A 23,196-nucleotide genomic window follows, 5' to 3' on the forward strand; every position below is an offset into this window, starting at 1 on the left:
GATATGGCGGGGATTTTAGACTGGGAGCAGAGGGAGGGGGTTGGGGGAAGGAGGGTGAGAAAAGAAAGAAGTGCGCGGAAGGGCAACAACCAGATGAGGGAAAGGGCGATTCAATGTATATGTTTATGTCTGAGAGAGGGATGAAGAGAGCAAAGAGAGAGGAGACGGTGGGAAGAGGAGGAAGAAGAGAGAGAGAGAGAGAGAGAGAGAAATAACCATAGAAACAAGGGAACAGTGACAAGGGATAGAGGGAGAAGCATGTTGTGCTGGCAAGCGACCTGCATCCAGGAATAGAAATAACCCCAAGCAGCCAGAGACCAGACGGCACACGGGCCACCACGAACGGGTTGATGTGTTGGCAGAAGAAGGGAATTGCCGGTAATGAAACAGATGGCGTCCATACCTCTCCTCTCGCTCTTTTTTCTCACCCGTCCGTCCCGCCTGTTTGAATATGAACCAACCCTGGGCATCGCATTGTCTGTTCTATAACGTCTGGCTTCAGCTTCGTTCAACCCGTTCTTCTCGTCAGCTGTATATTGGCCAAAGGATAGAAGCAGAGAGGGAGAGGGAGAAAGAGAGAGGGAGAGAGAACAGACATTGGGTACGAACTCATGGGAAATACTTGCAGTGAAACGGTGTAGTCGGATTGGGTATACCGGCGGATGGGGGGGGGGATAGGCTAGCAGAGATGAGGAGGTAATACCTAAACCGTGTAGGAAAAAGCGGAGGCGGAGGGGTGGTATGTGTGTGGTGGTGTGGGTTCCTCTGCAGCATTGCCAGCGCATCACGCAGGAAAATACGTACGTGGTGAGGAGCACAAGGACAAGACGTCGAAGGGGTGCCGAGGTGACGATCCATTGGGTCTTGAGGCTTGACTTGCCGCCAGTTGTTGTGTTTTTTTTTTAATGTTTTCTGTATCTGTCTTGATGTGGTGATTGTCTGATTGTCTTCTTCTCTTCTTTTGCAATAAGGTGAGTTCCAAATTGTTGAGGGTGAAGGAGAGTTGGAATTGATCTTCCCGTGCAGCCGTGTCCGCTCCTTCCCTCCATATCGGGAAACGGCGGGGTAAAAAGTAATATTATTATTTATTACACAGGGAAGGAGCCCGAGTGCGGGAAGGAGCAACCTACAATATTATTAACGACCCCGCTGTCGGCCATCACAGAGAAGCTTGAAGAGAGTATCGTTAAAGAGATGCACAATAAGATATTGAATGTCGTATCGATATTAGCAATATCACACGACAGGTCGCATCTCACCACCACCTGCTAAGCCGACAATCATCATGCAGCCACTCCGCATCGCCAGACTGGCTGGCAGGACCCAAACGTTCTGGAAGCCGAGTCTAATTTCGAGTCCACTATTACAACAACACCGAGCATCATCATCGTCACCTGGTCCTGGCAATTCCTGGGTCGGTCACAAGGGTCCCGGCGGGTTCGACCTGAGGAGTACGTATGCAGTGATGGTGACGACCGGATAATGACATGGTGGTGTCTATCGTGAGGTCGGTGATTTGGCGGGTGAGGAGGGTAGAAGAAAGAAGGAAGGAAAGAAGGGGGGGGGGGGGTTCAATGGATGTATAATTACGATGCTGATCTGGAAGTAGGCGATGTCATGACCACCCCAACTCCATCCATGCTGTCGGCAATCCGGACGTGCTCTATGCGCGATGACGTCTTTCAGGAAGACACGACAACGTCGGATCTCGAGGCGCACGTCGCCGGCCTCGCAGGCAAGGAGGCTGGCCTGTTCGTCCTCTCGGGCACGATGGGCAACCAGCTCGCTCTGCGAAGCCACCTCAGGCAGCCTCCGCACGGGGTCTTGTGCGACGAGAACTCGCACATCTTCCACTACGAAGCTGGAGGGTCGGTCTCCCCACGATACATGCACAGCTACGTGTCCCACGTGAAATGCTGACACCCTCCCAAGAGTGGCATCCCTCTGCGGCGCCATGCTGCAGGCCGTGACCCCCAAGAATGGGATGTACCTCACCCTGGAGGACGTTGCCGCCCGGGCCGTGCTGGACAACGACGTGCACTCGTGTCCCACGCGCGTCATAAGCCTGGAGAACACGCTCAACGGCATGGTCATGCCCCTCTCCGAGACGCGCCGCATCTCCGACTTCGCCCGCGCCCGCGGCATAGCCATGCACTGCGACGGCGCCCGCCTCTGGGAGGCCGTGGCCTCCGGTGCCGGGTCCCTGGCGGACTACTCGTCCCTCTTCGACACGCTGAGTCTGTGCATGTCCAAGGGTCTCGGCGCCCCGGTAGGCAGCGTCCTCGTCGGCCCCGCCAAGACCATATCCCACTCCCGGTGGGTGCGCAAGTCCATCGGCGGCGGTCTACGTCAGCCCGGCCTTCTCACGGCCGCCGGCCGCGTCGCCGTGGACGAGGCCGTCCATCTACTACCGCTCGCCCACTCCCTGGCGCGAGACGTGGAATCTATCTGGACCTCGAGGGGCGGCCGGCTCATCTACCCCGTCCAGACAAACATGTGCTGGCTAGACCTGGACGCCGCACGCTGCCCCCCGGACCATTTCGTCAAGTTAGGTGAGCGTTTCGGTCTGGCCCTCGGTCCCGGCCGTCTGGTGCTGAATTATCAGACTGCCCAGAATGGCGAAGAGGTGCTGTCCAGGTTGGAGAGAGTATTCGACGCAGTCTTTGATACTGCATCAACGTCAACGTCGACTGGCAAGCCTATAAAGGCAGCGGTAGGTGCCAAGAGCATGTACAGGGTATAACTGTGTGTTCAGTCTTTTTGAAGGAAGAAGAGAGAGAGAAAGAAGAGGCATACAAGTCTAGAGTCATGAATTTTTCAAAGCCACGATAACAAACAAAACAAAAAAAAAACACGTATATATATATATATATATATATATATGTATGTATATGTATATGTATAATAGAATTCCTTTTCTGTTAATCTATTTCAACATTTCATCTCATCTTGAACAGTGAAGAAAACCTGAAAGGAGAAAGAACCTTGAAGACCTAGAAACCTGGAACCCCCTTACATCAAACGAAAGAAGAGCGAAAAGCGAAGAAGAAGAGAAGAAAAGCATCTACCGGCGCCCATCCTCGAGTTCGTTCCCTCCCATCTGACCCTTTTCCCTTTATCCTCCGTCCCTGACGCCCAAACTCTCGAGCACAACCCTTTCAAGGAAATAGTACCAGCAATAATATGCGTGTATGAAAAAATGAGTGCGGGTAAAAATAGAAAAAAGTCCCGGGGGTTCTGTTGTCCCACCAACCCCCCACCCCCCCATCCTACTTCTATATCATTTCTATACCTTCCAACGGTAAGACGAGGACGGGAAAAAAATACTTGCCCGTGCGAAAAGAGAAAGAAAGGCGTAAACAAGTGCTAAACAGACAGCAATGTTTCAGGCTGTACTCCAAAAGAAAGATAAATCTGGCCGGCTAGGATGCTTCGAAGAATTCCAAGTCTCGAGCTGTATTCTTGGCGTCGTACAACTCGCGGGTCGGTGAGGTACCAGACTTGCCAGATGGCGAGTCCCCGTCACCCCGGGCTGTTATCATGAGGCTCAAGGGGGGGGTGCGGGTGAGCGTGAGATTGTGCGGATGGCTGTACATCCTTGTAGACAGCATCCAGGGCTATTTCAATGTCACACACAGTGCGCAGTGTCATGTCTGACAGACGACTTCGCGGGTGTAGAACTCGACGAGCATCGTGGCGTAGGCTTCCAGGCCCTCGACGGGAACGGCAAGTCTAAAGTCATTGAGGATGAGGAACTGCAGCTCGAGATGGTTGAGTTCGGCGAGGGGTAGACCTCCGACCTTTTTCGGAGTGTCAGCGAATGGTCGAGGGATGGGAGCAACGGGACGACTGGGAAACAAGAGGCGAGCGAAAGAAAAGGGGAGGGGTGGTGTACAACACACCTTGGCATATCTCGAATTGGTATAAAACACGTCCGAGAAGAACTTGCTAGAGCATGTAACCCCAGCAATTATCAGACGGTGAATATTGAAGCTATCGACGACAAAGTAAGTCGATGGCCCATACACAGAGGGTAGCTCCTCGGGTACGGTTATGACGCGGTCGCTAGGTCGGCGACTGGCGTTGCTACTAGTCAATTCGTCGTCGTCGTCGTCGTCGTCGTCGTCGTCGTCGCCGTCGTCATCGTCAGCCAGATCCGAGTCGTCCGATGTCGTTGACGAAGCGACGCTGTCGCGCATGGCGACATCCGAGTCACGGTCTTGATGGCGCGGATCCGAGCCCGCTTGTGATGCGCGGAGCTGGGAATGGGGACGTGATGAAGGAGCCGCCGCCGCCGCCGCCGCCGCCGCCGCTGCTGCTGCCGCCGCTGCTGCTTTGCGAGCATCTTCGCTCTTGGAGACGAGGTCGTTCACGCGCTCCGTCATGCGATCAAAATAGACGAGGAGGCTGAGAAACACCTCAAAGGTGGTGGGGCAGTACTTGTATATGCGCGAGAGGTAGCTCAGAATTGTGATGGCGGGCACGTTCTTTCCGTGAAAGGCGAGTACCGAATGGCTCATGGGGCTCATCTGATTGCCGCCCGTCGTTTCGCTCGACTGGTTGGCCTGCTGCTGGTGAGCGGCGTTACGCTGCATGGCGTCGTGCTGCAGATCGTTGGTCGAGGTGATCTTGGTCAGCAGAGCGGCCACCATATCGATGATGTCGCCAATAGGCATGCCGCTGATGTCGTACTTGACCTGCTGCTGGAGCTGGGCGTCGGGGTGCATGTCCGACTGAGCCAGGCTCTTGACGTGTGCCAAGTCGCGGACATGGACTACCGTCTGCCTCGGCACTTGAGACTGTGAAGCCGTCGCAGAGTGGTCTGGCGCCGGCGATATCGGCTGCTGCTGCTGAGTCTGCACCGACGGGTGGTTCCCTGATGCGGAGGAAGACGACGAGAGCAGTGTGGGCGCTGTCGTCGCCGAGGACGGCGTGGGAACATGGTGGGCGGGGGCGACAGACGCGGTTACCATATCAGAAGCCATAGACTCACTCCTGGCATGTTCAGCGGGGCAGGATCGGGAGAAGGCAGCCGGAGAAGAGTCGGGTGGGGAGGGGATCTTGGAGGCGAGCCTGACAAGACGTGGCGAAGGGTCGACCGGCTGTGAGTGGGCGGGGTCGATATGACGGCCGTTGTGGTCGGGGGGTGCCGAGGAGGAGGAGGAGGTGGTGGTGGTGGTGGTGGTGGAGGAGGAGGAGGGGGGAGGAGACGTGGCAGCACGCGACGACAGCGACGGCCTGGTATGCGCGGTAGCGGTGGTGGAAATGTAGGGAGGAGAAGCGTCGCGAGAGTGAGGGTGGTGAAGGTGGTGCTGATGGCTCTGGAGCGAAGGGCTCGCAATCATGGCGTGGGATCGCGAGGTATCGGGGGTATATTCGCCAATTACAGCAGCCATAGCATTCTACCAAGGAAGCGTTCTGGAGGAGACCGAAGGCTGTGCCGAATCGTGTCGCGGTCAGCACAACACGGCGGACAGGAGGAGGAGCTGAGGATGGCGATGCGGGGCAGCAGGCGCTGGGAGGGCCGGTGGCTAGATGCGAAAAGGGAAGAAAGAAGGAGAGAGGAAGGAGAGCGCGCGTGTTTTACGTGTTCGTTTTTCTGAAGAAGAGTCTGGATAAGTATCAATTCGGCTTGAAGTGACTCGTGGTTGATGATGTCGTCGTCGTCACAGTTGTGGTGAGGAGGGGCAAATGTGTATGTGGCGTCGCACAGTTGAAACCCGGAAGTCGAGGGAAGGGGCAGGAAAAAAAGAAAAAAAAAAAGATGAAGAATGTTGTCGCCGGACAGTATGCAAAACTAGATTTGATAATAGATGACAGAACAACAACGACAACAACAACAACAACAATAACAATAACAACAGAGACAACAAAAAAAGACTGGTAGTTGAACAGATGGGAGAGCGTGCAGAGGGGATGCGTTATCGAGATGGAGGGAATGAGAGAGAAGAAGTAGAAGGAGGAGAAAGAAAGAGGGACATGCAGCGGTGATGCAACAACCAAGAGTTTATCGGTGTCGTGGCGTATGGAGCTGCTGACCAGAGAGGGAAAGAGCAACGCTAGTTTTAGGTTGCTCCTTCCGATGATGAAGACCAAGGTGAAGTCCCGAATAATTCAAGATTCTTTCTTTTTTCCTTTTTCTCTAATCATCCTCTCTCTCTCTCTCTCTCTCTCTCTCTCTTTCTCTGTCTCTCTTTCTCTCTCTCTTTCTTTCTCTCGCTTTCTCTCTCTCTCGATATCTCTACCTTTCTCGATATCTCTACCTCTCTGCTCTTGCAATCCCAAGGAGACAAGGGAGTGCGTGTATCGAAAATGAGGGGGAGGGGGAGGGGTGGTGGCGTATAGGTAGAGGCAACCCGACACCAGCTATTACAGCAAATTACACGACCAGCATGCAAGGCTGCTGGGGGGGGGGGACGAGAAGGGAGGGGGGACGATGACCACGGACAAACAGGCAAACAAACAGATGAGAAGAATAAAGATGGACTTACGGGATATGGAACAGAGAGGAGACGAAGCAAGAGGAAGAAGAAGAAGAAAGACACCGCCGGGCGGGATAGATGGTTTCCCCCCTTCCTTCCTTGAATGGAAGTATGTAATACTTGCAGATACTAAAGCGTAGTCCAATCTCACTACAGACTGGGAGGACCAACAAAAACGAGGAGGTGATGAAAAAATAGCAAGGTAAACAACTGATCGTTCTCTCTCTTTCTTATCCCGGTAATCCCGAATTCCCTCGTTTTTAACAGGGAATAGTGAGGGACGATGTGCGAAGGAGGAGGGGGGGCGGAGGAGGCGTGACGATGAGGAGGGGAAAGGAGGGAAAGAAGGAATAGTGTAAATGGGGGAGACCAGATGATCAGGAGGGTTACCTAACACGCTCACAGATGCACGCACGAGGTACTATCCGAGAGCTTTCTAGAGAGGGGAAAGGCAAACAGAGCAAGATGTTCTGCTCTTTTCTGCTTCTCCGTCTGGCGTCAAGAAGAGGAGTGAGTCCACAATGTGGGCGAAGCTGTCTCTATCCCTCTTTTAGGCAAAGGTTTTGGATGGAGAAGGAGGAGGGGAGGAGCAGTGAGGGGATAGAGGCGGGGAGGGAAACAGGGGTTGATTGATTTTATCGATGGGTTGGTTGGGTTGGGTCGTAATAACCCGTGATTTAATAATACTAGACAGTGATATATGATTGGCATCCATGATAGTCTCTACTTCTTTTTTTCTCTCTTCTTCACTTTCACATTATGCAGATAGAGAGTCTGAGAAGATGGTGAGGAAAAAAAGACAAACTGCAATACTTGAGATTATCCTCGTAATCATAATACCCTCAGCACAGCTAGGAGGGGGGGGAGTAGGAGGTTTCTCTCTTCCTCTCTCGTATGTTAGCCAAGCCCCTGCCCACGTGCTCCCCAGCTGCATCTCTTATCGGTCTCTGGACTATTCATAGTGGTAGTATTATTACCATGTTACCTCCAAGTCTGTGGCCTGCTGCAGCTTTTCTTTTTATCAGGATTTTTTTTTTTACGGAGATTGAAAACAGGGTAGTGGTAGTAATAGTAGTAATAGTAGTAGTAATAGTAGTAAGTAGCGGTAGTAGTAGGTAATAGCAAGTAGCAGTAATAATAGCTGCTTCCTTTCTGTAATGATACTTGCCGAGCATCACTCTCCACCGTATATTCACGTCGTCCATGAACCTGTGGTGATGTATGTACATTCTCTCTCCGTCTTCCCTACCACTGATACCAAGCATGAGGAGAGCATATCCTGCATCGACACCTACCAATATACCAATATCCCTCTCACCAATCACACTCCCTCTATCCTTCCCGTGGCCAGTGGTCAGTGGGGGAGGGGGTCATCCGAGTCAAGGTGGGGGGGGGAGTTGGTCATCTACATGAGTCGTAGTATGACGACACTTTCACCATGGCTATCGGAACACGTCCCTACAGCTTAAGTCCTTGGGGATTACATGGGTGCAGGGGTTTTTTTTGGCTCTGGAAAACTATCTCTCGCGTACTCAATACATGGGCATGATTCGTTTTTATTTCTTTACCCCCTGTGAGAGTATGTGTGTATCCGTCCTCGTCCGCATAATCATCATCTACACCACAACACAGCTCAGCTTTCTCCCAACCCCTTTCCTTTCTTTCCCTCTAATCTGCCTCTCTTCTTCGGGACGTTAAATGACAACAGCCCTTTGCGGCTTGTCCGACGTCGGCTTCTGGTACTCGTCATCAGGCGTGTACAGCCACCTCTCCACCCCCCTGGCCGTCAGGACGGCCACGCGGATCACACCGCCCGAGCTGCCGTCGAACCGGATGGCCTCGCGCAGGCTCGTCTTGACAAAGTCAATGGCCTCGGACTCCTCCATGTTTTCCTTCCAGTTCTTCTGGCACAGCGCGCGGATGTACGTCGATCCAGAACCGCTGATGGTGAAGGGCTCCTTGTGTAGCGATCCGCCCATGGGGATCGAGTAGACCTCGCCGCCGTACCGGGGGTGGTATCCTCCGACGATCAGACCGGCACTAGGAACAGAGGTATATCTGTCAGCACACACTCTCTCCCTCTCCTCTCTCTCCTTCTCTCCCGCAGCATCTCCCGGTCGCTGCCTCCTGGCTCATCTCCTCCCTCTGGATGGAGGACACACTCACGAAAGCATATCCTTGTTGGCGTAGCAGATCTCGGAAAAGATGGCAGCAGACTGTCCCGTAGTAGGCGGGGTGCCGTGGTGGACAGCCTGGAGGCTGAGGTGCCTGGCCACGATGTCGGCAATGGCCTGCGTGTCAGCGGCGGATCCGGATCGACAGCACCACACCAGGTCGTGCACCTTGGTCAGCTTGTCCGTCACTCGGTTGGCGATGATGGGACCCGTAGTCGTTCGAGAGTCGGCGCCTATATCAGACAGTCGATACATTGTTAGCCGCCACATGTATGCATACGCGCACATGCATATATATACTTGTGTATATCGCAACACCTAGGGAAACATACCGAGAATAACTCCATCCTTGAATGAAACCGCCATACTAGATTAATTCATCCATCAGTAACAGCGCGCCCCTCAGCTCCCCCCTCCCGCGCATTGGAGCGACAAGGATCATGAACAACGTACATCGAAGTACCCAGACTAGAAGCACAAAACAAGTTAGCCACAAGATGATATACCAAGTCTCCCGGAGTTGCGAAACCTACTCAACCTCGCCTGCCTTGAGAGCATGCATATCGACGTGGATGCCATCTAGCCCACCACAAACTTCGGTCAGCCTGGTCCGTCCATCCATGTGCCCCGCCGTTCCCCCGCCGCCGTTCGCCGTTGGCATACCTGGCGTCAACTCGCCGCTGCGGCCGAACTCCATATTTGCTGATGGGGAAGAGGGAAGGAATCGGTGTGTATATGTGTATGATTATCGGACGGGAGGGGTCAATCGTCAGGGTGCTGTCGTCGATGTCGTCGTGCACGCCTCGGTTTCTTTAGAAGTGAAAGTGGGTTGGTTGGGAAGCTTGCTTGGTCAAACAAACGACGTAGCCTACGTAGCGGCTCCAGCCAAAGCTCAGGCAGCTCTCGGAACGCGCAGGCCGTTTGGCTGGGGAGCGGTTTGCTTATCGGCACGTGACTCTTCGCCTGATCCTTATCGCTGCTGAGAGGTCTACGATGCCATCACGCTGGGTGAGTTGTCTTTTGTTTTTGTTTTTGTCTTCTCGTTCTACTTCTTTACTGAATCCTATATCTCTAACATGGTTAGTCTCTTGAGCTTGAACTGCAGCTATATATAGTAGAGATGGTGTGATTATCCTATAAAGATTATGACTGTTAGACTGTCTACGTCGTCACTGGGCTTCACCACCAGTCGCCAAACTACCCTGAACATGACATGACAATTCTATCGACGACTTTATTCTCTAAACGTGTCTTCCTCATTGCTCACCGATGCATTATGAATATTTACTTACCTGTTCTCTCCACCCCGTGTCTAAGGCGCATGGGAATATGATTACAGAGGAAGAATATCTGCACAGGTACGCTCCAACATGAACAATACTTTCGTGTTATTCGACACACGTACATGGGACATATCGAAACACTGATATGATGAAAATCAGCCCATCTTCTTTTTTCTTGCCTCTATTACTTCTATAAGAAGAAGAAAAATACAGAAAAAAAATACACGCTATGCTTATATCACACACTGTTACAAAACCCCCATCGTGAGACATAGTACCGGACCAGCGCTACTACTCCTTCCCCCTGTGCAGTTCGGCATCCAGCTCCTCAGCCTTGGCTGCCGCGCCAGCAGCATGCTCAGACTTCTCAGGGCTGCCCTCCTCGCCGCACCCGCAGTCGTAAAAGTCGCCAAGGTTGTTGCAGTCGAAGACGGGCTTCTCCAACCTCTCGTTGACCAGGTTGTGCACGAAACACAGCCACCCGGCCGCGGTGTTGCGACTGCTCGTCTGGGGCGGGTACTCGGCCAGCAGGGCGCGGAAGTGGCGCGCGCAGTCGCCGCAGGGGTACAGCCTGCCGAAGAGGTGGATGAAGGTGTCGAGGGTGCGGCGGTCGTCGTCGCTCGGCTTCTCGGGGAATCGAGCCATCATTGTATGCATGAATTTCCAGGTTGCGCGACCGAGTTCGGCTCTGCGATGGAACGTTAGCAAAACATCTCTCCTCTCATCCTCTCTTTCTCTCTCTCTCTCTCTCCCATGTTAAGAACGTGGGCTTTGAAAAGAGAAAGAGAAGAAGAAAAAAGTCCATACTTTAGAGTTGCATTCTCCAGCTTGGGAGCGATAGAATCGCCCTCGAACATAGCCGGCGGTATCGAATCCAAATCCATTACGAATCCCCCGGATGTCTCCTTATCCTGCTCCGATGATGACGGCGGCGGCGGCGGCGACGGCGGGGGAGTATCTGGTGGAGGAGGGGTCCGTCCGAGATCTAGGCCCAGTGCCTGCTCATCGCGGGGAGCCGGCGGACTCGAGAACATGTACGATAGGCTCAGGAACACGGCCAGTGCTAATAGAATAGTCAGGGCGAGATGTCTACTTCGTGCCATGGTTGATTCTGCCCTCGAGGAGGTGCGTGTTGATATCGTAGAGGGGCAAGAACCGAGAAAGAGGAAACGACAGAGATGAGAGCTAGAAGAGTTGGAGAAGAAAAAAGAGGAGGAAGGTGCAGAGACGAGAAACAAGCTTCTCCAGATGGTCAGACAAGGAGGTGTTTCATCGGCGCCCCGACAGTGCTCGCTACCTATCGTGGGAGAGAGACAGTGGCATGATGCTGCTGGCCGTTGCCTTCTGGTGGTTCTATCCAGCTATTCACGTGTCGATGATGACTAAGCAGATCTACCTTTGTAAAATCACGACAAGACAACCAAGCTTGACGGGGTACAAAGGAAAAAAAGAAAAGAGAAAAGATAAGAAAGATGTTCTGCTTTGAGCAATGATTGCTTTGATCGATAGCCTCATATCCAAACATGATCTATAATATCTCAGCACAGCCTCGTTTGCGCAAAAGAAGAAACTGTTTCGGCGTAGGTGGAAGCCACCTGTTGACCTGATACGAGGCGTTCACGGCGCTTCAAGATACGAAAGGGACAACATGTCGATTCGATTCAAGGACGACCGCTTTCTCCATCTTGATGGAGAGGTTTGGGCCGGGTGCATTCAGAACAGTTGATTAGTTCTTTGCCAAGGTTCAATATTGCCATGGTCAGGTCGCTCTCTTGGGTCACCGGTGGGTGTCCTTGGTCCAACTGGCGGTGTTCGTGGTTCAGGTGAGTGAAGAAAGTTTCTATCGGATACGCCGTATTATACAACGAAGACAGGATCTTTGAGCTTGCTTTGCAATTGCCCAACTGTACTAGTATATTACCTGTACAGCGTGATACCAGTATTTCTACAGGTACAGATAGTAAGTATTAGGTAGTAGAGAGTTCGAAGCCTACGAACATGTCGGTGCTTCTCATCCGTGATTCACATGCTCCAGTCTGGTTACCCTATACCTTTTTCTCTCGTCTTGCCTAGGATCGGCTGAGGGCTGGAAAAGAAAAAAAAACCTGAGGTTGGGTTAATACTTGATAAATTGTACTAATAGTATATGGATGTGCTCCTACCATGGTGGTCGGTCAGGTGTACCTTGGCGTCAGGAGAGGGAGAAAGCCTACGACTACTAGTACAGGTACAGGTACAGAACATATGGAGGTGTGATCTCTCCTTTAGGCCTTGCGCGAGCATCAATTGGCAATCTAGCCGTGCATGTTACTAGTACGAGCGATACTACGGAGTATCGACGGAGAAATATGTAATTCGATGGATTGTGACCAATGGACCCGGGACCCAGGACCAAGACAGGGTGTTAGGTTTCAGGGGTGAGGAGGGGGGGGGGGGGSGGGCCCGGGCACGCGKGKMSGGRGATTGGGGGSGGGCAAGTGTTAGATGGGGATGGGACCTTGGCAAGAGGGATTTAGCAGTACGAGTACTTGTACGGAGTAATCTGTACACAGATGCGGGTAGCATTAATATGGCCGTAAGGACTAAGGGGAAATGTGTCTCCTATCGTTTACGGTGCTCGTGTGGTAGAGCGGGTAATAATAATAATAATACGAAGAAGTTCTGGCTTTATTATTATTATTATTATTATTATTATTATCATCATCATCATCACTATCAATATCGCTGCTGTCATCATTATTGATTCTTGCTCCGTACTTTTTTGGGATGAAGATGCTTTTACTATCTGCATAGTGCTATTATGGCAGTGAAGCGGTAATGCTATCCGCAGTACATGTACACGATGAATCCCGGCATGTACATGTACGAGTAAGGAGGTGATGGAACCATCCATCGACACCTTGTAGCATTATTATGTTATACGCGGTAGAGAACAAGTCAGAAGAAGGCTGGTGGCGTGTTTCCGTCTTGAACATGGCTGAACGGCTCGGTCATTGGAATGTGATCACGGACGGACCGTTGCATGAGAGCGAGACTTTTCGAGACGAACAGGCTGTGCGTGTGTCTCTTACCAGTAGCAGCAGCAGTCTGTATCACTCGTAGTATTTACTGGCTAGGACCTCGGAAGGGTGAAGGAAGATGAAAGACACTCCCGAGCCGAGACAAAGGCCGGTGGGGACGGACGGTACGGGAGTACAGCAGCAATACTGATGGTATGGTCAGTTGATAGTTTTACTCACAAGCTGATAACGTGTCGGCTCTGCTCGTAGGACCTACCACATGCCCTCATCTCGCACCATCCCTCTATCCCTCTTCTCTGCTCTCATGATGATGGCGCGTTCACTCGTAATACCCGATGCCACGTGGATGGCCGGTGCATGTAATCCGTAGGTCGTAGACGATATTCTACAAGTACAACGATGCTGCTCGCATCAAGGTCCGAGGGGCGACAACTACAGTTATGACGAAGAGCAAGAGATCAGAGATCAGTGTTAACTCAGTTTGGTATACATAGTCGCGTGTATCGGCACGAGTACCCGCACACGGTCGTATGCAATCTGTAGCCTGTGGACGTATGATCTGTATGTACAGATTACAGTAGAGAGTGTACCCGAGCCCATATGTAGTGATACCTGCTACGTAGCATCTTCATGCAAAGACAACGCTAAAGTCCAAAGTCCAAGCCTCGTCATGGTTGTGGCGGACCGATGGGGGCTGCATTCGCGATCGGCGTGATATTACGAGTACACGTACGAATACAGAGAAATTAATACCATATCCCAGGAGCACAAGTACACGTGAAGTAAGGGCTGTAGATGTAATCTGCACTGCTCGTAATCTGTACAGATTACTAGTAGGGATATTCTGTACAGTATTACTCGTACCTATGTAGCAATGTGAGTGCCAGCATCATCTCATCCCTCGCAAAAGACATGGATCGAAGTGATGACAACTCATAGCAATCTCTGCTCAGGCGGCCATGGCGACTGATGATGGGGCCATCAACTCAACCCCCCCTCCCTCTTACAGGATCCCTACAGGACTTCTACGAGAACGGCCAAGTATGAGAGTACCCGTCCATAACGAGGGCGGATAGACTCTATTACTCGACAACCTGTAACCTGTACAGATTAGATGCAGAGGTTAGTAGGCTAGTAGGCTAGGGCGGTACAGATCTAGGGCCTGACGGTTAGAGGATGGATGGATGAAAGCCCGCAAAGCCAAGAGCCTGGGGGAAAAAGTGTGCTAAGCAGCTAAAGCGTGCTAAAGGGCGTTAAAGCAGGTACCAACGGAGATTATGTATGCCGCAATCAAACTTTTCTGCGCCTGCCAATCTGTGCATATCGCAACTCTGTGCGTACCAATCCTGCACAGTTACTTGTAGTGAGTCCGAGATGGGGGGGGCGGTATTATCGTACATATACAGTAACATCGTCTCCAGATGCTGGTGGGCTTGCAGCATTACAGCAGCAGGCAATTTGATTCTTATCCCAAACACTGACAGTCGCTCCTCTTGGGGTCTTTGGTGACGATAATAATAACAATAATAATAATAGTAATACTCTGCACCTTGTGTACGGTCCGACGGCGACCCAATCGCGCTCAGCCACTAAACAATGCAGTAATATTATTCCTTAATTTACCCGTCCCGCCGCCGCACCCCCTTCTAGCCCTGGCGACTCCCGACAGTGAGTGGTAGGAGGGGTACCGTGATCTGTCCCCATCCGTAGACGGCATCTCCTAGAAGGATCAGGTACCTCCTTAACACCTGTTCCTGGATCGGTCTGTTCCTGACCCGTCGCCCTTCTGTCGCGTCGATAGTGTGATTATTGTCAATAGAATTTTCTTCAACGTCCATACACACCCTCCCCACCCCACCCCCTTCCCTCTCTCTCAAGTACAGGTTGTACCTCCCATGTCACACCCCATGACGCAATCTCGCGACCTGGGTATACCCTGGTCATCGTCATCCAACAACCCCTGTAGTGCGACCAAGGCACGAGTCTGTGTGTGCGTGGGTTGCGGTGGCAACTCTGTACGATATTGTCTCTTCTTCTTTCCTCCTTCTGCAGGAGAGAGAGAGAGAGAGAGAGAGAGAGAGGGGAGAGGGGAGAGGGCTGACCCTTGCAAGTATCATTGCATTGCCCGTCGAGGCTGTTGTTTCACCTTGGCATTCTTGGTATGTTTGCTGGTGGATTCTCTGCCCTGTGCCACTACGCGCGCGCCTCGTCGTGGCTCGCACGTCGTCGTCGTCGTCCAAGGCCCGCAACGCGTTCCTCTACTGGCCTGTACTCGTAGGTCTACCCGTAGTCTCGTACGGAGCAGCCATACGTTGGCACATTGCTTGCTAGCATGGAATGACCGGGACTGCGGCAGGGCGGTTGGCTACGCCTGACAATTCGCGGCTTGTCTCTGGGATGGCAAGAGCTAAGCTGCCAATACTCTTGTGCACCATTCTGCAACTTGTGTTTTATGACATCCTGTACCCTACGCCGTATAGAGAATACCAGCCACGCTGCAACTATCCTCGTTGAGTGCATACGCTAGCAGGAAAGAGAGAGGGAAAGAGAAGAGCATCCCGTATTGACCTGATTCCCCAAGCACATGCGAGTACTTGTACGCATCCTCACGAATACGAGCCTACCTAGCTGTACTCGTACACTGCTGGAGCACTCCCTACAGCCACAGCGTATGGGTACAGGCAGAGTACGGAGTATTATCACGTAAATTACTGCTCATGGCTGAGGCAGGTGCAGCCAACGCCCACTTACTCTATATGTACTTCGCGTTACGGAGAAATACCTCATCGGTACACGCCCCATGCTGAACCCCACTCTGGAGGCCTGACCAAGGAAGGAGGATCCCGACACTACCCATATAAAACGCGTTTTGACGTCCCTCCATTGGCTTCCTCCCCTTGGACTAACCGTCTCTGATGGTACTACGCCGGTATATGTAGGTACGCTGTAGGTACCATCTCCAATGCCCCTGTAGCTCACCTGTAGCTCACCTGTAGCTCACCTGTAGCTCCCCTGTAAGTCCTCGGACTCCCTGTACTCGTAGTACGAGTACACCAACTGCCCCTCACCCCCCCTGTTTGCTCGAGTGTTTCCAACAGCACACAATTCTTCTGCTCATTTCCCTCCTTTGGCTCCGTTTTGGCCCATGACCTGTTTCTCCCTCCCATTCCCTTCTCCTTCCCCCCCCATCTTTCATTCCTTTCTATCCTCTCACTTCTCAATCTGTTTCCATTTTGGCTTGTTTTTCTTGCCTATCCGCTCTTTTTTTTTGGCCTTTCGCCTTGCCCATGTTACGGCATTAATAAATCTTAGCAACTGGTCTGTCACACCTTGTATGCCCCCCCCCACAAGCCCGATCCCAACTGGTCACACACATGCTTGCCAGTTCCTCTCTCCTCCTCCCTTCTTGCTCTTTTCCCTCTCCTTCTCCCTCTCCCCTCCTTCTCTCGATGCCAACCCGTCGAGCATACTGACAAGATCCTCCCTCGCGTAGGTGCCGTTGTTGTTGTTCTTTCTCCTTGATCGACGTACTCGGGTCTCTCGAGTTGCTCTCGGTCGTTCCTTCAACTTGCACTTCTTTTCTGCCGCAGCGGGCATCTATCGAATGTAACGGGGCTATAGACCGGTTTGACGGGTATCTCGCCATATTTAATGTTTGGTTGACGACGGAATCTCTTTTCGACATCTACCATCCGAGTTACCTTACGATTACCACGATCCATTCGCATCCGATTGCTCGCTTTTGACGAATCGTCGACAAAACAACTCTCGACGGTTTCTCGTCAAGTCGCTCATTTATCTCCACCTATATTGTTGCATTATTCATATAACACACTCTCTTGTGAAATGTGCGTTGGCCCGATTCTGGCTCTGGATTGGTTTGCCCGGTATTCGTCTTTGGATGGACTCCCTGCCTGCCACGACCTTGGTTACTGACGCATGTTGCACGGCAGATTTCACTTCGCTCGTTTCCTAGACGACTCGTCGCACACTCGTTCGCCAGGCCTTTAGTCGAGGCACCCACATTCGCTTTTGTACATCACCAAAATACAACTCAACCGCCATGCACTCCAAGTCGTTGGCTCTGGCCGTGGCCTTTGCCTTCTCCGTCTCCACCGTGGCAGCAGACGCCATTCATCCGCGCATCTACTATCCTCGCGAGGTCAAGCGCCAGTACAACAGCGACAATGACGCGGCCAAGCGGGACCTGTTCAGCGACCTGTTCGGTACCGGCAGCAGCAGCACCGGTACCCCCACAACCCCCGGCACGATCGAGTGGTCTTCTTCCGACGATTCCATCGTGATTGCGCCTACCGGCATCGTTATCCCTGGACTGATCGACACCACGACTGCCGACGCCTCCTCTGCCAAGGTCAACGGGACTTCAACCACGACCGACAGCACGACTGCCACTGGCAGCGCGACCGCCACCGACGTCGCGACAACCACCGACAGCACCACCGAACAGTCTACCACTGCCCTGGACACTACCACCGACGAGGGCTCGACAGTGTCTTCTGATGCGTCGACCACCGCGACGTCCGCAAGCGCGACCAGCTCTGACACCGTTGCCGGAACACCGAGCGACACTGCCAGTGACACTACCCAGGACTCGACCCCCACCACGCCCGCCAGTGCCACCAGCTCTGCCGAGGCTGCTTCCGCCAACGCCAACGCCACCACTGCCGCCGCCACCCCTTCGGAGACGACGTCGGCTGGTGGTCTCCTTGACCCGCTGCCCACCCTCATCAGCGAAATTCTCAGCGACGCCCCCACTGCTAACTCGTCGACGACCGCTACGCCCACATCGACCAGCGATCTGCTGACGTCGGCCTCACCCACCTCGGTCGGTCAGTCGACCGAGACGACGCCCAGTGGCACCCAGGCGACGTCGCCCATTAGCTCGGCCACCGACTCGACCTCTCCATCTGGCACTCCGACCACGCCCATCTCGAGTACTATCTTCAGCGAGTCTCCCAGCACCAGCTTGAGCGAGACCCCCAGCACCAGCTTGAGCGAGACCCCCAGCACCAGCTTGAGCGAGACCCCCATCACCAGCTTCAGCGAGACCCCCAGCACCGTCTCTGCCACGAGCAGCCCCAGCCTCACCAGCTCGCCGTCCAGCGGTGTCGTGACGCCCACTTTGCCCAGTTCGACGCTCTCGCCCTCGTCGTCGCCCTCTACGCAGATCCCCAACACGCCTCTGCCCTCGTCGTCGCCCTCGTCATCGCCCTCGTCGTCGCCCTCTACGCAGATCCCCAACACGCCTCTGCCCTCGTCGAGCCCCTCTGCTACACCCTCCATCACCCTGTCGTCGTCACCTCAGTCCGTCGTCACCCCGACCAGCACACTCCCTGTCTCGAGTGAGACGCCTACCGTCATCTCGACGTCTTCGGACACGCTCACGCCCATTCCGGTCCCAAGCACTTCGACCACCGAGGAGGCGACCAAGTCCACCGTGACGAGCATCAGGCCCACGGCCACCTTCTCCAACACGGATGACTGGCTCCCCACCAGCATCGTGGCTGACTCTACGTCGTTCACCTACACGCCCCCCACGGCTGTGCCGACCAACACCGAGCCCGAGCCTCTGCCCACCGACATCCCCCAGGTCATCCTGCCCAACAACCCCGACAAGGAGCAGCCGGAGGATACCACCGAGATCCAGATCGCCTTCGACTACTTCCTCAACTACAACCACGTCGCCAAGAACACGGTGGCCGCCGCCCAGATCTTCACCTACCTGCCCATGGCCCTGGCCTACGCCGGCGGCTTCACGACGGACAAGGTCCAGGTCACCATGCTGGTGCCGTACGACACGCGCAAGGAGTGGGGCTACGTGACGACGATTGCCAAGGTCTACTACCCCAAGAGCAAGGTCGACCAGCTCACCGTCGATCTCCAGCAGCCCAACTCGGACCTGTACAACGACCCGAAGGTGCTGGTGCGCGAGCTGACCAAGGATATCAATCCCAACGTCGACATCTGGGGCAACATCATCGGCAGCAACAGTGAGAACAACAACAACAACGGCGGAACCGACGGATCCGATGTTGACAACGGCAGCAACGACGCCCTGGACACGGGTAGCGATAACAAGTCGTCGTCGAAGCAGCAGGCCACCACGGCTGGTATCGCCGTCGGTGCGCTGGGTCTGAGTGTCATGTACGGTGCGGCCATGTTCATCGTGGCTCGCCGCTACAAGCGCAAGCGCCAGGCTCACCGCCGCACAAGCTCTGTCACGGGTAGCGACGCCTCGTCGGATATGAGGTTCAATGGAAACGGCAGCCCTGCTCTGATGGGCGGTGCTCTGAACCCCCAGAGTGCTTCGACGTACGGCGCCAACGGACGTACGAGTCAGAACAGTAACGGGCACTCGGCTCGCACCGCCAACATCTCGGCTCCTATCGCGACGGAGAACTCTCTAGGATGGAACTAGATGACCATGGATGCTACGTCTTAACAGTCCTCACCACCAACCACGCTCCCACGCCTCATCCCCCCCCCCCTCCGTCCCAAGACCGAACAAACACCTCTTTGGAAAGAATACAGGAAAAAGAAGCTCTTATAAAACCTTTCGAGAAACATGTTTCGAATCCAATCTCTTGCACCGCTTTCCCTTTTTCCTTCTGTATTGTCCTTTTTTTCTCTTTTAATTATCCTTCGATACCCTTGCGGGAGGAACAATATAAAAACTGGTTTCGCAAAAAAACAAAAACAAAAAAACTAGCTAGGCCTCTCGCAAGCCACCACCGAGACGGACCAAGACTCAGTTGACGTAGGTCACGATGGGCACGGCTGGTTTCGGTGTCCTTATGAGAGGGGACCGTGTTTCCTCCCTGCACGCTATTCAACCCATTCTTTACCGCCACGATGTCTGGTGTCAGTTTTTTTGGCTTACGAGACGCTTGTCGGTCCCTTTTATACAATTATACTCTTTTCTATTTTTATACTTGGACCTGATTTGAGGTCGGCGAGCAGAGCAAATGTTTTTTATGTTGTTTCATATATACTTTTTTTTATTTGTATCCCTACAATGGAGAGAGAGGACTTGACTCCCCAAGGAAATGGATGAGCAAATGGGAGGAAGATAGGTAGGGAGATGACAATGTTTCTTTGGGGGGCTCCCGTCAAAATCACATGGCCTCTTTGTTTCTTTCCAAGTCTCTTTTTCTTTATAACGACTTTCTTGTGTGTCTGGTGTATGTAGAGTACTCTTTTTACATCTTATCATTATTTCTTATATACCTTTCTTCGCTACCTTATCCTACATATTCCTTTCTTCTTCTCTTTTCCTCCTCTGGTCTTCCTTGTATTAGCAGAATTAGTTGAATGGACGGGTTGGCGTCTCGTTCTGTATGCCATGCCACGTCAGCCAGCGGTGCGAGGAGGCGCTCGGGACAGGAAACCCCCTCGGAGGGACAGTGACGGTTGTATGAGCATTGAATGCAATGTGAGACATAGTGCGAAGTAGGAAGGTAGCGAGAAAAGCCCCCGGCAGGGCCCCCCGGGAGAGATGATCGTGTCTGCATGGATATTCAACAAAGGGTATATCAAGTATGGCTCGGTTGCCGCGTGTCTCTTAGCGGTATCTGCCTCTCCCCCTACGATCTCCACGATACCCCCCGGTACCACCGCCACCACCACCGTACGGACCTCCCCAACGATTATCACCACCGCCGCGTTCACGCCACCTCCGGCCTCTGCCTCTGCCGCCACCACCGCCAGCTGCGGGAGGAGGACGAGGAGGGGGGGGACCATCCCTATCGTCCCACCTCGGTCTGGGCGCACCTCCGCCGCGGTTAGAGATGGGGGGGATAGGAGGCGGGGGTATATCCTCGTCCACCTCGACCTCTACGTCCTCGAATTCCTGGGAGAAGTAGGCCGCCACCATGTCCCTCTCGCGGGCGGCGGCCTCAGGGTCGAAGACGAAGCGCATGGCCGGGTCCTGAGTCGGCGTGGGGGAGCGATGGTGCTGCTGCTCGGCGCACTTGGTGCACGGGAGCGGGGCAGGGGGTTGAGGTAGGTGGTGGGACTCGCCGTTGAGCTGGATCTTGACGTGCATCAGGAGGGAGAGGTCGAGGCGCGGGCCGAGCTTGGTGGACTTTAGGTGCTGGATGTACAGGTCTAGCAGGTCGAGCATGGTGGACAGGACGGCTGGACGGCTGTAGAATTGGCGTTTGCGGCGGGTGAAGGATGTGAGCGGGTCGGAGTCGGGTTCTGAGGGAGGGTCGGCGTTCGAGGCCGAGGAAGGAGGAGGAGGAGGAGGAAAGAGTTTGAGAAGTCGGAGGGTGAGCTCGGTGACGGCCATGACCATGGAGAATGTTGTGCGCTTGATGGGCACGAGCGTCTTGTACATGTCTATCGTCATGGCGTAGGCCGTCGAGAAGATTTCCGGCGTCTGGTCGGGAGGGACAGAGGCAGAGGCAGAGGCAGTCTGGTCCCGGGGGATGATCTCTCGCAGGACCTTGACCAGCATCTTTTGGGGGTATCGCGTCCGGAAGTCGAAGCCAATCGTCTCGAGGATCAGCCGTTCTAGGCCAATGATGATCTTCCCGGGTGCTTCAAACATCTTTTTTTTTTAAAAAAAAATAAAAAATAAAAATTTTGGTCCACATTGTCAGTCTATAGGATATTGGGAGGGAAGAGATACTGTAGGGGAGAGGGAGAGAGGGAGGCTCGGAGAGAGGGAGGCTCGGAGAGAGGAGAAAATCCTCCAGAGAGGGGGTTCGTTCATACCTTGTCGTCAGGCGTGACATGCTTCCCCTCGTTCCGAACGGTATACGCGGCCGCCAGAATCTCCTTGGACTTCTTGATGGTGTCCTCGACCTTGCAGGCGACGAAGAGGGAGGCCAGGGCGGAATCCTGGTAGCTCGCCCCGGCGCCGCCGCAGTCTGCCTGCCGCAGACGGAAGTGGTGGTAGTAGACGCATGCGGTGTCGAAGGTCCGTACCGGTAGGCGGAGCTGCTGTCTCACGCTGTCGATTAACTGCACGGCCTGGATTCGGTGGACGTCTGGCGTCGCCTCCGATGCTGCTGCCGGTGCGTGATCTCCACTGTTTCCGTTGTAGCTGCCATTGCTGTGGCTCGACGTCGTCGCTGCCGCCGCCGCCGTCGTCGTCGCCGTCGCCGCAGTGTATTGGGTCGAACTCTTTATGTGGCCTGGGTGAGGACCTATCCTGGCGTTTTCCCCTAGGGAGGATGCAGCTGCCTGGGCGTATGTGGTGTGTTGTGGTTGACGGCTGTCCGAGTGCGCCATGGCGGTGACGAGCGGTGGAGGCGGAAGTGGTCTGAGGAAGGGATGGTGGGAAATGTCGAATCTTAGAAAGTCGGGGGGAAGAGACTCGTTGCTGTTGATGCAGTTATTGCCGTTGCTCTGCTGCGGCGCATCGCCGGGGATCTGGTAGTATGCAAATGCGCATGGTTATCTCCTCGGTTGGGAGAGCCACTCAGGCACACACACACGCGCACAGACTGGGGCGGTGGCGTAGTTGGGAGCGCGTCAGACTGAAGTTCAAACTTCAATCAAAGAATAATCTGAAGGTCACCGGTTCGATCCCGGTTCACCCCATGCACTTGATTTTTATTATGTATATATATATATATATATATATTATTTTTTATATATCTTTTTTTATATATTTTATATCTATATTCTATATTCTATTCTATATTTATTTAAAAGTTTCTTCAATTTTGCTCTTTCTTGCTGCGATCCCATTCCGGGAAATCTTTCCTGTGCTATCCCATGCACAATCAATCACATGACTTTATCTAGTTGATTGAATTCTATATTACTTCATTGCTAGTTCAAACGGTGGGCTTAACGGTTAGAAAGAGTTGGAAGATGTATCTATTTGTATGCCGATAGGAGAGTCTAAGCGAGAAAGAAACTGCCGCTGTCCCGGCGTTTGTCTTGGGTATTCAGCAGGAAGTCGATAAGAAGGGCAAGAAGAAAAGAAGCTAGAAACCAGAAACTAAACGAATACGCCCCGTGTAATTCATTTCCCGTCAACGCCTCTATATCCAGTATCCAGGACCTGTCACCTCTGCCGTGACGTGATGGTTATGACCGAATCCATGAGCCAGTGTGTGTCGGTCGAGCGGGTCATTGCCGTCGATAAAGTTGAAATGTATCTACCGTGAACTCTCTAGTGACTGTCAGCCCTGATGCGATGTGATGGTGATGGTGTATGATTTCTTTTTCTTTTCTTTTCTTTTTTTTTTTTTTTTTTGAA

General features: G+C 53.3%; 6 protein-coding genes across 6 annotated transcripts; 2 read left to right on the forward strand and 4 right to left on the reverse strand.

Moving 5' to 3' along the window:
• Positions 1-1,285: 1,285 nt before the first annotated feature.
• GMORB2_6556 (threonine aldolase) lies at positions 1,286-3,791 on the forward strand (the record flags this gene model as incomplete). Its single annotated transcript, XM_035468526.1, has 4 exons — positions 1,286-1,451; positions 1,610-1,868; positions 1,933-2,713; positions 3,639-3,791. The coding sequence occupies 4 exons, from the start codon at positions 1,286-1,288 to the stop codon at positions 3,789-3,791; spliced, it is 1,359 nt and encodes a 452-aa protein (XP_035321660.1).
• Positions 3,648-5,345, reverse strand: GMORB2_6557 (Cyclin; the record flags this gene model as incomplete). Its single annotated transcript, XM_035468527.1, has 1 exon — positions 3,648-5,345. One exon carries the CDS (start codon positions 5,343-5,345, stop codon positions 3,648-3,650), a length of 1,698 nt encoding a protein of 565 aa, XP_035321661.1.
• Positions 5,346-8,176: 2,831 nt separating this feature from the next.
• GMORB2_6558 (20S proteasome subunit beta 1) lies at positions 8,177-9,353 on the reverse strand (the record flags this gene model as incomplete). Its single annotated transcript, XM_035468528.1, has 3 exons — positions 8,177-8,522; positions 8,649-8,889; positions 9,320-9,353. 3 exons carry the CDS (start codon positions 9,351-9,353, stop codon positions 8,177-8,179), a joined length of 621 nt encoding a protein of 206 aa, XP_035321662.1.
• An 877-nt stretch (positions 9,354-10,230) lies between these two features.
• Positions 10,231-11,042, reverse strand: GMORB2_6559 (mitochondrial FAD-linked sulfhydryl oxidase; the record flags this gene model as incomplete). The annotated part of the gene is made up of 2 exons (XM_035468529.1): positions 10,231-10,627; positions 10,747-11,042. The coding sequence occupies 2 exons, from the start codon at positions 11,040-11,042 to the stop codon at positions 10,231-10,233; spliced, it is 693 nt and encodes a 230-aa protein (XP_035321663.1).
• A 5,980-nt stretch (positions 11,043-17,022) lies between these two features.
• Positions 17,023-19,398, forward strand: GMORB2_6560 (uncharacterized protein; the record flags this gene model as incomplete). Its single annotated transcript, XM_035468530.1, has 2 exons — positions 17,023-18,522; positions 18,571-19,398. 2 exons carry the CDS (start codon positions 17,023-17,025, stop codon positions 19,396-19,398), a joined length of 2,328 nt encoding a protein of 775 aa, XP_035321664.1.
• A 1,246-nt stretch (positions 19,399-20,644) lies between these two features.
• Positions 20,645-22,217, reverse strand: GMORB2_6561 (uncharacterized protein; the record flags this gene model as incomplete). Its single annotated transcript, XM_035468531.1, has 3 exons — positions 20,645-20,687; positions 20,735-21,531; positions 21,699-22,217. 3 exons carry the CDS (start codon positions 22,215-22,217, stop codon positions 20,645-20,647), a joined length of 1,359 nt encoding a protein of 452 aa, XP_035321665.1.
• Between the last annotated feature and the right edge of the window lie 979 nt (positions 22,218-23,196).

Source organism: Geosmithia morbida, assembly GCF_012550715.1.
Source record: "Geosmithia morbida isolate 1262 chromosome Unknown scaffold_6, whole genome shotgun sequence".
In the NCBI taxonomy this organism is placed as follows: domain Eukaryota; kingdom Fungi; phylum Ascomycota; class Sordariomycetes; order Hypocreales; family Bionectriaceae; genus Geosmithia; species Geosmithia morbida.